The following is a 14,261-nucleotide window of genomic DNA, read 5'->3' on the forward strand; positions in this document are numbered from 1 at the left end:
TACATGGCCTTCTGGATTACTCAATGTGCCTCCTCCTTGTGTTGGACCATTCCAGATAAGACCATGTTTCTCATCATCAGGAGAGAGTGCAAAATCATCTCCTGTGCAAAAAATGTGCTGAAATCCACAAATTAAAATGAAGCCAATTGCCAAAAACTTAGATAATAGTGGAGAGTTCATGATGTGGATGATTTCAACTGGAAGGATAATGTAAGGTCAAATCTTTTCAGTTCTCATATATGTGGAGTTGCTATTAAGTCACTGACACCTGGATGACGAGGAAGATATCTCAAAAAAGAAACTGAAAGGGATAGAGTTTCTCAACTTGTTTTTAACCTGAATCTAAGTGATTTGCCATGTAAGTATCCAACTTCAAGCAGATCAACCATGATGAGATGTTGCACAATGAGATGAGGGCTCACCTAGAAGCTGGGAAGTATGAAATTCCAAGAAGATATCTCAACAAAGATCTAAAATCATAGAATCATGTGAATGGATGGTCAGGATCAGACAGAGAGGGTAGGATGAAAAGCAAAATTGAAATTTTATAAAAATTAGGGTTCACTTTATCAACAGCAATCCAGAAAATATTGACTGAATTTGTCTAATTGAAGAAGACAGGGAAAGAAAGGATGTACCTGGTTCTTATAATCTTTTCCTAGACCCTGTCTTTTTTTATTTGAGCAGCAGTTGAAACAAGATCTCAATCAAAGCAAGTGGTTTTGGGGTATGGGTCTATAATTGTGTCATGATAGCAAGTGGAAAATCAAACTACTGATTTTTCCTGTGAAAAAAAACAGGGTCTGGGTTTCTGAAACAACAGTTATCTCATTTTGGGTGGTGATTTTGTATAAATGAATGAGACTGTAATTTTATGATGAGACCAGGAAGGTATCTTCACATGTAACAGATCTTCCCCTCAAAAGGAAACAAGTTTTGTAGCTAATTTTGGGAAAATATGCCAAAGATCTTTCTGGCTAATTGCTCTACGTAACATCTTTTCAAGCCATCATCCACTCTGTACTTGAACCAGGCCCACAGAGGAATGTTGCATGTATCACATTGACTTTTATGCTGGGACCCAATCTAGAGCCTCTCACTTTGTAAGTCAACTTAAACTCAACTCCATTTTGAGCCATTGTCAACCATTTCAGGTGACCCCACAACATCCTGTTGCACAGCTCACACCTCATTGGCCAATTATGGACCAAATTTTCCTTTGTTGACTTCACAAGAATACCAAGAATCAAGTGACCCAGATAATTTTTCTTCTAGAGCAGTTCTTGCTAAAACCCCAATCACTTACAGAGATATATAAAATAATCTCAGTGTCCCAGAAGATTATGATTTGAAATATGGAAACCCATCAGAGAAAACAGCAAGCAGTGATAAAGTGTTTCTTGATGTACATGTCCCCACACCTAGGACTTGTAATCATTGGGTTTGGGACAAAACCTGGCCCCGCCGCTGCAAAACTTGAATGATTATGTAAATCACTTGGAGGGGACTGTACATCAAAAGTAGAAATATCTTCCTCAAACCTGTGTGGCAGCTGGGCGCCAATCATGTAGTCAATTTACAAAGCCAACCTTTCATGATTTGAAGACAAACTTGGCAAGTGTTTCTTTGTTACAAAAAATATATGGTCTGGAAGACCTTCACTATGTTGCTGAATGACTTGAGGCCAATTGGAAAGATACCCCAAGTGATGTCTAGAAAACAACATTTCTAAGCACACAAACCCTCAGAGGCCAGCTACAAGAAATTAGTTCAATACAACCATTGTACAAATCTCTAAGGGGTAGGGCTACATTTGAACAGAAATTCTGAGGGTGAAGATCACAATGAATAAGATGATTATGTCACTACACAAACATCATGGCTTTACATGATAACTCCAAAGTTATCTTTGATGAATTTCAACACCATGTATATATGAAAGAAATACTCTTATCAACCTGACCTGTGTGAATGTGACTTGTCAGCCAGCTGACACCACACTTCTTTTGAAATTCCATGTACCTGAAATCCAACCAGGCCCCCTGAGGGAGTTATTGTATGCTCTTATGGTCTAATGAATAACTTTCAGCAATCTACCTTGTCCTTGTTTTGAACCCTTAAAACAACCCCTTAGTAAGAAGGCATGGTCACATGAAGGATATGCATGTCAGATGCTGTGCATGCAAAAAAGTATATAATTTATTGTGTATCCTAAAGATTCCCAAAGGAACCTCAGTGGTGATTTGCCTGTGTGCTTTATGAGAGCTGCATTTTGATACCTTGAGCTATACTCCACCTCTTGCAATCTTGCCACTCCTGTCAAAATTTTTTGCTAGGTCACATGTCTTGCGTTTCAGACATCTACACCATGGGGTAATTGGGACAAGAATTCTGTTGTCAGAAATGACTGCCTCCAGGCCCAATTTGCTTGGTGGTTGGTATAGCATAGCCATACCTGTGCTTGGGTAGCATTATGGCAAGGTGTCAGATGGGTCAATAGTGGCCATTAGACCATTTCTGAAAATTTTTGACAGGTCTGCCAATCACATCTCTCATTACCTCCATAACCACACCATACACCCCATGCCAACATCCAAGGACCAACACAAGATATTGCACTTCATTGCAATTCTGTTGCAGGTAGTCACACTTGCAACAGTGTATGAACACATTGCATGCACAGCACAAAAACCAGGAGAGAGGGAGGGTGCATTGCAACACAGTTTCAGTGCAATACAATTGTACCAGCTTTACGGGATACAAAGTAAGATCTGGACATTTTCCCGGCTTTGTGCCCAGGTTTTTTTTTGCAGTAAATTTGAATTCTGGGCCCGGACTTTTGCCCAGAAAATCAAAATTTACTGCCAAAATAATTCCGGGCACGTGCCTGGATTCTACTTTGTATCCCACATTTGTACAAAAATGAAGCTTACTTGCAGACAAGGTGTAAGAAATTGTGTCAAGGAGCCATCTGGCTTTGTTTTGTTGGGTTTCAAACAAAATCAACACAATTGGTAGGTCCTGAGATCCATTGTGGCTGCAATAAAACTCAGTGTATTGGTCTAGGATTTCACTTGCAGCACAATACAAGACAGGCCTCATTTTGTAACATTGTATTGAGCTGATGCCCTGCCCCTTCTGGTAAGGTCAACCAGGTTGAGGAACATTGGGAAGGGCTTCCAGACCAATGAATAGATCCTGGGAGCCCTCACAAATTCAGATCAGGAACCCTTTGAGGAGAACAACTTCTCTGAAGGCAAAAGTAAAATCTAATGTTTGAATTTCACAGCCTTGGATTTGGCTATCCAAGAAGAAAGTCCTCTTGCCAGTCTTCTGCTTGCCAAAAGACTGCTTGATCTCTTGTCAGGCTACCAGCCAGTCAATCAGCTTTCCTCTGCCCAAAAGTTGAGCTTTTTGACAGGCTATGGATGGGTTCGTCTAACCATCCATCATGTGGCTCAAAGCCAAGTTTTTGACTAGATCAACAGCACAACCATTTTTAAGCTGGTTATGTGACACATAGTTACCCAGTGGTGATGTATGTGGTATGATTTGTTTATCAAAAATCTATTCCATTTCAATCCATTGTCTAAACTATATGACTTATGTCAAATATAAATCCACAACAAACCAATACCCAGTTGAGCATGAAGACAGGAGATGGCAGTTTGGGTTCATCTGGATCTACTTTGGTAAAACCACACGAGTTGATGATACAGCTAACCAGTTAGATACAAAGATAACCTGTGTGATTTAATTGTATAACTTGGACAACAAAAGAGATGATAGTAATGCTATTCAGCAACAACCATAAACCTCAAAAATATAAAAAAATGCCAAGAGGCAGCACCAGAGCATACAACTTTTTTGAGACTTATTCCATGTTCATTGGCCTACAGACCAGAAAGAATCTTGGAATATGATTATTTGGTATTATCTGATGGCAATACATCTGTAGGGATATTGTAACTGATTCCAAGACAAGTGAAGTTGACCATGATCAAATCATCAAAAAAAGGTATAATAAGCATTGAGAATACAATCAATCAAGAATCCAATCTCTTGGTAATTACTTCATCAATATCTTCTCAAAAACCTCCAATATTAAACTCATCAGCACCATTGACTAATGGCCCTTTCAATGTATTTCCATTTTTCTTATGTTTGAACTGACTTAAACTAACAAACCTACTCTCATTACCTTCCGCTTCTTCATCTTCTTCTTCTTCAATAATAGCAGTTCGATTCCTTCTATTAGCTAATTTCATCTGTCGTTTACTAATCGGTTTGGTCATATCTTCTGTAGAAAATGATCCTGAAATTCGTTTAGGTGCTTCTCTCAATCCGAATGATTTAGCTAAATGTCCTAAATGTAAACTCTTGACATGAAAGAAATGTTTTTCTTGTGATGGATGTGTCGCATATGCTCTGATATGTGAGCTAAATGCTTTAGATGCCAATGATGTATTCTAAATCAAATCAAGTCAAACAAGATGAAAAAAGGTCGATCAATCAAAAGTCAGTTTCCTCCGCGAAGGAAATCTTTTTAAATCAAACTCTGACTTACATCTAAATTTTTAACAACCCATCTTTCAATAGCCATCTGTACATCAGTAGCACGAGTTTCCCACTCTGTTTCATTCCCTCCAAACCCTTTCTTCAAAAGGTTTTCAACTCCAATCGGTTGAATCTTCACTACTTCTTGACTACCTCTACTTTGACCTTTTTCACACCATTCTACCCATTCTTCTTCTCTAGGTAATAAAAAACTCCAAGCTTCTCCTAATTGTCCTGCACGTGCTGTACGTCCTACTCTATGAAGGTATTCTGTTACACCGCCTTCAGTTGGTAAATCATATTGAATCACATGTGATACGAATGGTACATCTAAACCTCTACCAGCTAGCGAAGTACAAAATAGAATCGATGGCGCTTTATCGTCCGGTGCATTTGGCTTTGAAAAGGCTTGAAGTGATGATAAACGAGTTTGAAGATCTAAATTACCATGTAATCTAAATATCTTCGTTCCGGGAAGGAGTGGACAGCTCTTGAGAATAGGTTGTGTGCCAGCTGCATCATCCTTGTCTTCCGAATCAACCACATCATCAGGTTCAGGTCCTCTAGACATCGTCAGTCCGCCAAACGCTTCAAAATGGAAATCGACTGAAGCTGTACAGCTCATAAACACCAAGACTTTCTCAGCGACATGTATCTGCTTTAATGAAGTGATTTGACGTAAAAGTGCTATAAGGGAAACCAGTCTGAGCTTCGGAGGAGTCACAACGTAATGCTGAGTGAGTTGAGAAGGAGCTGAGAAGGTGTTGGGGGCATTCGGATTATCGTCTTTTGCCTGATTTTGATCTTGATTAGATTCGCCTGACTTGAGAGAAATAGGATCGTTAAGAGTCATTCCGACTAATTTCTTAACCCCATCGGGCATTGTGGCACTACACAGTACTGTTCGACGAGCTGCACGATTGATAGTTTGTCTTTTGCGTTCCCAGTATGAGATAGCCTTTGTTTCACGATCTGCCAAGTGTTTCAATATACCCTTCATTTGTTCTTCAAACCCCATATCCATCAATCTATCCGCCTCATCCACTACCAACCACCGTAAGCTCAAATTAGGATCCGAAGATTGATCCCCGCCTGGTTCACCTAATGGTTGCTTATTAGGGTTTTTGTCTGGGTTTTCTTTCGGTCGCGGAGGATCACCGGCAATACGAAGGGCTGCAGTTTTTTCAAGATGATCCAATAACCTTCCTGGTGTACAGACAAGTAAAGGTACACCACGTCGTAACCTAGCTTTCTCGTGCGTTCGATTGGTTCCCTGTGAAGATCATCGTGTCATATAAAAAAGGATCTAGTCAAACTCACGTAAGCCAGATCATTAGATGATGAAAGAGAAAATCAGAAAAAGCTTACACCATGAACGGTTCCTGGAACAAGCCACCGTGGATTAAGTTTAGGGGTTTTACTTGTATCATCATCATCACAAGGTTCTACTTCTTGATCCTCGGATACATCCTTTGGACCACCAGCACTTGCAAATGACAATAAATTGATGGCCACATTTGTCACCTGTTCTGCCAATTCTCTTGTAGGTACCAAGATCATAGCCATCGTTCCAATCTCTCGGGTCAATCTTTTATTTGAATCTGAAGTAGACAAACAAAGTAGGTCTTGAATGATAGGTACTAAATAAGCTAAAGTTTTTCCACTACCAGTTTGACTTTGAATAATAACATCTCTAGTCAAAGGATTAATAGAAGAAGTTAAAAGAGGCCAAGAAATCGATTGAATGCCAGTAGGTGAAGTGATGGGTCCCATCTTTGAATGAGTTGAGATATGTTGACTGATTTGGGGATGTAAATTTAAAGATGATGAAGTGATCTGGATTTCTGATAATGAAGCATTTGAAGGTGCGTAAAGTGTTACAGGTTCTTCAGATTCGGAATTCGAGATTGTCGGAATGATAATCGATGAGAATAATGAGGAAATGTATTGAAGTTTGTTGGGGGGATTTGTTGATTCTTTATGAGATTTTGTCGTAGTCTCTTTCCTGATCACGATACATTACAGAACCATCCAAATCAATGGGTCAATATGATGATAATCAAATTGGACAATCTTGAGGATATTTAAAGTAACTGGAACTGGATCGTCATTTGTTCTCGAATCCAAAGAATGTTTATGATTGATCGTTGGTTCATGATAATTTGTAGGTTCTTCATTGATGATTTGATTTGATTGAGTTTCGGTTGATTTATTATGTTTTTTGTTGATTAGTTTAGCTTTACGTTTCTGTTTAAGTTTATGAGTCCAATTTCCAGGTGTAGATTTGATTGATGATGTGATGGTTTGATTTGAATTTGAATTGGTATCAAAGTTGAAGATTAAGTCGGCCATTTTGTTTTGGTTTTTTGCAAGTTAAAGGTTCAAGTTGAAGTTTTCAAAAGTTGGTTGATCAACTTTTTTCAAATTACACATGGTGGAAAGTCACGTGATAATACATACAATACTTTAACACTGTGTGGTATGGCTATATAGAGGGATCTCTATACCATTTGGTGGATCGGAAATTTTGACAACTTCATCTGAAAAACATTGATAGATACCAAAATGGTGAGTATCTTCAACTACATTCAACTCGAGTCAGACCAACACTAACCACTTTCTTTCTTTCTTCCTAGAGTCATCATAAAAAACCTCACAAACCAGAATTACCTAGAGATCACCTTTTCATCACATCTGATCATCAACTCTATCTTCCAAAATCTAATCCTTCAACTCCCTTTTCCATTTCATTACCTAGACCATGGCAAACTATAGGTCGACATCCTTTCACTTCTCAAGTTAAGTATCAGACTATTTCCATTATACCATTGTATCTATCCTTCCATAACTGATGTCAATTCTTTATTCATCAAACAGCTCGATATCATCCTTCCAAAGCCCGATTCCTCTTTTTCGAATGATTCTGGCGAATGTCCCTCAATGACTTCGAATCCCATGATCAAAAATATATCAAAAATGGACGCATATCAACGCTTCACTGGATTTCATCTATCACTTCTCATGGAACCAGGCGTAGCTCAAACCTACCTCCGATCTGGTCAGATGGCGCCTTACCCAGATTCAGATTATCAATCATTCAAGCTGTCTAACTGAGAGTTTACCATTTTTCTGATTATCGATCAGGTAGTCTGATCGCCTTATCGAAATCCTCAGTTCCTGGTGATGATGTTTTTGCTGTCGATGGATATGGTTCGCATCAAGCTTACTTGTCATTCCTCGATCTTCATCTTCTTTGAGCTGATCATCTTTTGATGTCCATAAATCTGACCAGGGAAAATCCATATGAGACTCAATCGATCCACGTACGAGACCCTTGGACTTCCAGGAAGGCCTTCGAAATTCGGCCCTCGTCGACAGTATTATGGTAAATCCTCATTCGGTTGACTTCTTTGACCTTTATTCAAGATTCTCATTTGATCACCTGCCTGACATACAGTGGTTGAGATCGACATGCGAGATCAAACTATGAGGTCGGGACAGAAAGGTTATGATCGGACTCGCGATCGTCTCAAGTGTTTTCCCAGTAATGTCTTTAGCGGTTGGATGATTCCTGAAGTTACGGTCACAGAACGAAAATGGGAAGTCATGATGGTATGGGTCAATGAGAAAGGTTGAGAAAATTTGGTTATCCCCGCTACTGCCTCTGTCTGACTTCACTGTCACTAATGGCGGCTTTACAGGCGAATTGAAAGAGATCGACCTACCTCTCAACCCGACCATAACCCAAGTCCATCAATGTCATTCTAGTCTTTCACATACCCGAAACCCTTTTCCATCTCCTTGGCATCCGGCGAGGAATTTCGGATCTGAAGATGACCTCTTAGATCTTTTCGAACACCTAGGAGCTGCAAACTTTTCGACTTCCGACTCATATCCAACGGATTGCCCTATGACACCTATAGAGACCATCTCAGCTGTTGGGTTCTTTCATCCAATTAAAGTTTATCAATTTACCCTCGATTTAATCAACACCTATCAGTCCTGCTCTATCACTGGCCACACGGCACCTTTGGCCCCATTTTCTTTCCTCAATCGTAAACAAATGGACCGACCAAAAGAGATTCCAGCTCCAAACTCTTCGCAGTCTCGAAAGCGTCAAAAGAATGGCAAAGGCGTTATGAAAGGTCCTGAACGTGGGATTGACGCCGGACTGACTAGTTGGACTTTGGTCTGCTTCCCTCCAGACGCTGGCTCACTCGGTCCGTCTGCCACTGAGCCCCTCAGGCCATGTCCTGATGAGTCAATGGAAGACCAGCATAATATTTTATCAACTGGATTTAAACGAGCTCATGACTCTACGCAAGATCAAAACGACCGAGAAGGGGCCTTGAGCTCAGAAGACCTGTTGAAGAGGAGATGGGTCCTATACGAGTCAGTGGGACACAATGATACTCATTGTTGACATTGGGCTCATCCAGCCAGCGCCCACGTTTTTTGACATGTTGGTCTTGTGGGTTTTATAAATGAATGCATTTTGTCAATAAGCGACAAAAACAGATCACTCCGTATCACCCAATTGTATCATCATGGGAATCCAATTCTAACATCATCCAGTTGTCCAGGTGTTTTTTGGCAGTTGATAAATTATCATCAAACAACATATCTGAGGAAGCAGGATTTTTGAGGACACTGCAACTCCTTCAGTCTGTCAATCAAACTCTTTGACATCCCATGAACAAAGGTAATAAAGGTCATCCACTTCACAAGCTCAATGGTACTTCAGGATGTACATGATATTCTCTTGGAGGTATTGAAGTACTTTTATATAGTTCAAGGTTTACTGCCTATATGCTATGTCTTGTTGACACCCCATCACTTAAAACCCCCTCATGGAAGCTACATACAGGCTCTGTAGGCTGGCACTGGAACCCGGAACCCTCAAATCCTTTTGGTTTTATTGTGACAGAGAGCCTTTCTATTATATCAATTTTTTGGTTGTGTTTTTTCAAATGTGAATGCATTTGTGGATCTGCACCTTCCCCACCCAGCTATTACTAATGCCAGCAAGTCTTGACTTATTCAACACCTTGGATGATTTATATCTGATGAAGTACACTCAGGTTAGTACCAACTTTTGATTGCTGCTAGCAAGCTCGCATCTTCAGTGTGAGATGCAGATCATGGAATGAACAGGCAGTTTGATGTTAAAATACAGGCCACTATTTCTTCTGATCAATGGCACAATGGCATATCTTTGTGCCTTGCTCTTGATTACATTTTTGGGTGTTCCTTTAGATCTTAATAACAACACCCTTATCATTAATGTACAACATTTGTCTACATTCTGGGTACCCTTGTGATTGATTGTATGTGCTTAAGTTTGAATACCTTTATTTTTTTGTATACCCATCTAATGCATTACTGAATTACATGATGATATTGAGGCCCTTGTAAGCAATTATGGACCCTTGTATCCAAACTTTCATATTGCATGTGACTCTCAGAAGTTGCAAAGGAAAGATGTTCAACAGAATGATGGTCCTCAGGGCTGTCTCTCAGCTGGCCCTGATCTTCCAACAACAATTCATCCCTAGAGAGCAGGACATACATTTTCAAAAATAAAAACAAGACTATCCCATTCAATAGAACAAACACCTGTTTTGACCAAGTTGTTGAGTTTTTATATATGTATTTTAGAAAAATTCACAGACACCGAAGAGCAAAGGGGTTTAAATCCTGGCTCTATAATGATGCGGAGTCTCCAATACAAAAACAGAGAACAACAATTGGAGCGATGAAAAATGGGCATGAATACTTATTTTGAATTTTATTGATGATTGCCAATCGTTCCAATCCTAAATATAATACCCTTATCTTCATCATCTAAAAATTGATGTGGGAGGTACTGTTGTTTTGAAGAAGTTGTCAATGGAGCCATATTAGGTGCTGCTGCGTGTATTTGTAATTTTTGGCCCCTGGGATTAGACAATGTTCCACCTTTTCCACCTTCTTCATAAGTCCAGGTAATACCATTATATTCTCCACCAGGAGCAAGTTTAACAAGATCACCTTCCATACTAACAATGACTTGAGCTGCACAAATTAACATGAAGCCAATTGTCAAGAATTTGGGTGATATTACCAATTTCATGATGTAGTGACTGTATGAATGATTCAGGGCCAAATCATGTCAGCGCTCATATATTTATTAAATTGAGACCAGGACAATGGAAAAGGCATTTGGAACAAAAATAAAACAGTAAGAGGTTCTCAACTTGTTGTTATCCTTAATCTAGGTGTTGTACCATGTCAGTAATGGTATATGAGCAGATGAAATTCCCAACATGATGTACATAGAAGTGAGGGCTTACCTAGAGTCTGACAAATATGTGGCTCCAATAAAATATATCCCACAAGCTCTAAAAAAAAGAAGTATGTGAAGGTATGGTCAGGATCAGAAGGAAAAGGTAAGATGGAAAGACAAATATGCATTCTATGGAAAGAAGGGTTCACATTATCAATAGCTATTCCAATTATCAACTGAAGACAAGGTGAGAAAATTTCTTGAAACCGGATGGTTCTTACATCAGTTTTTGCTAGTTCCCATCTTTTTATCTTCAAGTGAAGTCAGAATTGTATATCAGCTGAAACCAGGGGTTTTGGTAGACAGATCATGTAGCATGACATTATATCAAGTTGAAACCAAGTCTCAATTTTCTTGTAAAAAAATGTAGTGCACATGTTTGAAACAAAGCTTATCTGATGTTGATTGCTTGGTTCTGTATGATTTGAATAAGACTGTAATTTTGTGATTATACTACAAGGAAATGTTGAGCCATTGCAATCAACTGATTTCAACATAAATGACCATTGCACCTGTGCACAAAGAAAGTGGCACCCATTGCACACCTCATATATAGTTGCTGGTGTCTAAAAGTGTGGAATGTTGGACTGGGCAAGAAGAATAATAAAACCACATGTGTTCAAATTTCATACATATGTAGGATGGAGAACACATCAATATTTAGTAGTGGATCAGTCAATTTCTTACCAATTATTGATTTTGTCTCTTAGGTTTGATGCCCTTGTAAGAAACTATGGACTGCCATATCCAAACTTTGAATTTCATGTGATTCTCAGAAATTACCAAGGATTGAGAGAACCACCATAACACAGGTGGTTTGTGGGTCCATGAAGACTTGCGGCGACCGCGGGAGGTAGTAGCAGGAGATACCCACAAGGCTTAAGCCCCAATGGAGGTCAGGGTACTTAGCAGTGCGCCGCAGGAAAAGTTTTTCTCCTCACGCTTTTCCTTACCTCCCAGATCTAGCTGGTAGAAGACTAGATCATCTCGTCGCAAGTCCATCTTCATCATAGCTCAAGAGATCCAGATCTCTGAGCGCCCAGTTTTTTGTTTGACCACCCACCCACCCGTCAAAGAAAGAGTAAGTAATAGAAAGATTGTCCCACCCTCCGACCCAATGGAGGACCCCAGCCAGGCAAGGTTGGTTCACAAAAACCAAACCTTGGGGCTTCTTGGTTTCAGGAAACCAAGGCCCGGGCCGGGGCCCCTGCTACCCCCAACCTGCCCGATCTTGACTTGAATGTAAGGATTGCACCAGTAGGGCGGACGTGAGACTATTTGATAGTCCTAGAGATGTGTAGAGCATACAATCCCTTCTAACAAACTACCTTTTAGCTACAGGTAGCAAGTTAGGGAATGGAAAGTTTTTTGATAGAATGATGGTCCTGAGGGCTTTATATCAGCTGATCCTGATCTTCCAACAACAATTCAACATCAGAGAGCAGGACATCATATATATTTTCAAGAGTAAAAACAAGACTCTTCCATTTCATAGAACAAACACACGTATTGCACAAATTCTCAAGTTTATGCATGTATTTGAGAGAAAATTCATAGACAAAAAGAGTGAAATGGTTTGATTTCTAGCTCTCCAATGATTGAGCCTCCAATACATAAACATAGAACAACAATTGAAGTGAGAAAAATGGGTGTGGATACTTGTTTTTTTCAATCTTATTGTTGATCACCAGTTGTCTCAATCCTGAAAAAAATACCCCTATCTTTAGGATGTATGAAGTTGCGCGGGATGTACTGTTGTGTTTCAGTAGTCTTCAAAGGAGGGATATGATTTTTTACTGGTTGTATTTCTATTTTTTGGCCCCTGGGATTGGACAATGTTCCACCTTTTCCTCCTGGTGGAGAAATCCAGGTAATACCATCATATTCTTCACCAGGAGCAAGTGTGACAAAAACATCTTCCATACTAAAAATGACTTGAGATGCACAAATTAACATGAAGCCAATTGCCAAGAATTTGGGTGATAGTACCAACTTCATGTTGTAGGTGATGGTGACTAGATGAGTAATTTGGGGCCAGATAATGTCAGCTCTCATACACCTAGAGTTAGAATGATAAAACTGAGACCAGGACAATGGAAAAGGCATTGGGAACAAAAATAAAAGGGTAAGATGTTCTCAACTTGTTGTTATCCTGAATCTAAGTGTTATCCTATGTCAGTGTATAATCAGATGACCAATTCTGAGGTGGTGTACAAAAGAATGAGGGCTCACCTAGAGTCTGAAAACTATGTGGCTCCAAGTAAGTATATCCCACAAGATCTAACAAGCAGAAGTATGTGAATGGATGGTCAGGATCAGAAGGACAACATAAGATGAAGAGGATAATCTGAATTCTATTAAAAAAAGGGTTCACATTATCAGTAGCTATCCCAAAGATATCAACTCAATATGTCTAATTGAAGAGGACAATGGGAGAAACCTCTTGAAAGTGGATGGTTCTTATAATTTTTTTCTAGTCCCTATTTTTCTATGTTCAAGGGAATTTGGAAGGGGTTCTCAGCTGAAACACTTGAGGGGTTTTGGTGTACAGATCAATATCATGCCATGATATCCAGGGACCAGTTGAAATAAATCCTTAGTTTTTCTTGTCAACAAAATGGGGTCCACATGTCTGAAACAAAGCTTATCTGATGTTGATTTATTGGCTCCGTATGATATGCACCAGACAAATTTTGTGACAATACTACAAAGAAATGTTCCATTGTAATCAACTGCATGTAACATAAATGACCATTGCACCTGCTGCACAAACACAGTTGCACCCATTGCACACCTTGTGTAGAGAGAGGAAAACTGATTGTGAAAAAGCAGAATCACAAGTCCAAGTCTTTGATTCATTGAGTTGTAAAATTTTCAAGAGCAGCAGTGAAATGTGGATTCCCTCAGAATACTTAAGCTTTGTTAAGGGTCCAGTTCTTGTGAATAATCAAGTCCAGGGGTCTGTTAACCCAGGTCATGACTTTTGAGCTGATAATGGAAGGGGTCTGATGTTCAATCAATCAAATCTAGATGTGGGGAGGGTCCAGGAATATGACACAAGATTCACATTACCCAATCTCAAACTTAACCAAGTCCAATTGTGCCTCAGATTTATTAACAACAAGTCGTTTCTGAGGCACGAGGGACTTGGGTGATAGGTTGGATTTTTGGTGTGGTAGGTTTTGAAATTTAGTAGAGGAAAAATAGAATTCCTTCTACACTCAACCATACCTCATGCCCCAATCCCAAAACAGGACTGTAGATTCTTGTGCTTCTTCTGAAGAGAGGGATCTCTTCAGAATCCTTGAAAAAAAATCAGGAAAGAAGTTTCCTTTGAGACAAAAACATTGTCTTCACTGATTTTGAAATTACAGTGATC

The 14,261-nt window shown here is 39.5% G+C and overlaps 4 protein-coding genes across 4 annotated transcripts; 1 reads left to right on the plus strand and 3 right to left on the minus strand.

Moving 5' to 3' along the window:
• Positions 1-4,088: 4,088 nt before the first annotated feature.
• Positions 4,089-6,913, minus strand: MELLADRAFT_46695 (uncharacterized protein; the record flags this gene model as incomplete). Its single annotated transcript, XM_007404523.1, has 6 exons — positions 4,089-4,469; positions 4,568-5,649; positions 5,725-5,830; positions 5,926-5,977; positions 6,056-6,564; positions 6,653-6,913. 5 exons carry the CDS (start codon positions 6,328-6,330, stop codon positions 4,089-4,091), a joined length of 1,896 nt encoding a protein of 631 aa, XP_007404585.1.
• A 209-nt stretch (positions 6,914-7,122) lies between these two features.
• Positions 7,123-8,980, plus strand: MELLADRAFT_89331 (uncharacterized protein; the record flags this gene model as incomplete). Its single annotated transcript, XM_007404404.1, has 7 exons — positions 7,123-7,125; positions 7,194-7,355; positions 7,435-7,615; positions 7,702-7,767; positions 7,850-7,942; positions 8,015-8,188; positions 8,259-8,980. 7 exons carry the CDS (start codon positions 7,123-7,125, stop codon positions 8,978-8,980), a joined length of 1,401 nt encoding a protein of 466 aa, XP_007404466.1.
• Positions 8,981-10,345: 1,365 nt separating this feature from the next.
• MELLADRAFT_102036 (uncharacterized protein) lies at positions 10,346-10,669 on the minus strand (the record flags this gene model as incomplete). Its single annotated transcript, XM_007404522.1, has 1 exon — positions 10,346-10,669. One exon carries the CDS (start codon positions 10,667-10,669, stop codon positions 10,346-10,348), a length of 324 nt encoding a protein of 107 aa, XP_007404584.1.
• Positions 10,670-12,328: 1,659 nt separating this feature from the next.
• On the minus strand, positions 12,329-13,310 carry MELLADRAFT_123530 (uncharacterized protein; the record flags this gene model as incomplete). The annotated part of the gene is made up of 4 exons (XM_007404521.1): positions 12,329-12,897; positions 13,024-13,040; positions 13,115-13,162; positions 13,256-13,310. The coding sequence occupies one exon, from the start codon at positions 12,878-12,880 to the stop codon at positions 12,557-12,559; it is 324 nt and encodes a 107-aa protein (XP_007404583.1).
• Between the last annotated feature and the right edge of the window lie 951 nt (positions 13,311-14,261).

The sequence above is a fragment of the Melampsora larici-populina genome (assembly GCF_000204055.1).
Source record: "Melampsora larici-populina 98AG31 unplaced genomic scaffold MELLAscaffold_2, whole genome shotgun sequence".
NCBI lineage: Eukaryota > Fungi > Basidiomycota > Pucciniomycetes > Pucciniales > Melampsoraceae > Melampsora > Melampsora laricis-populina.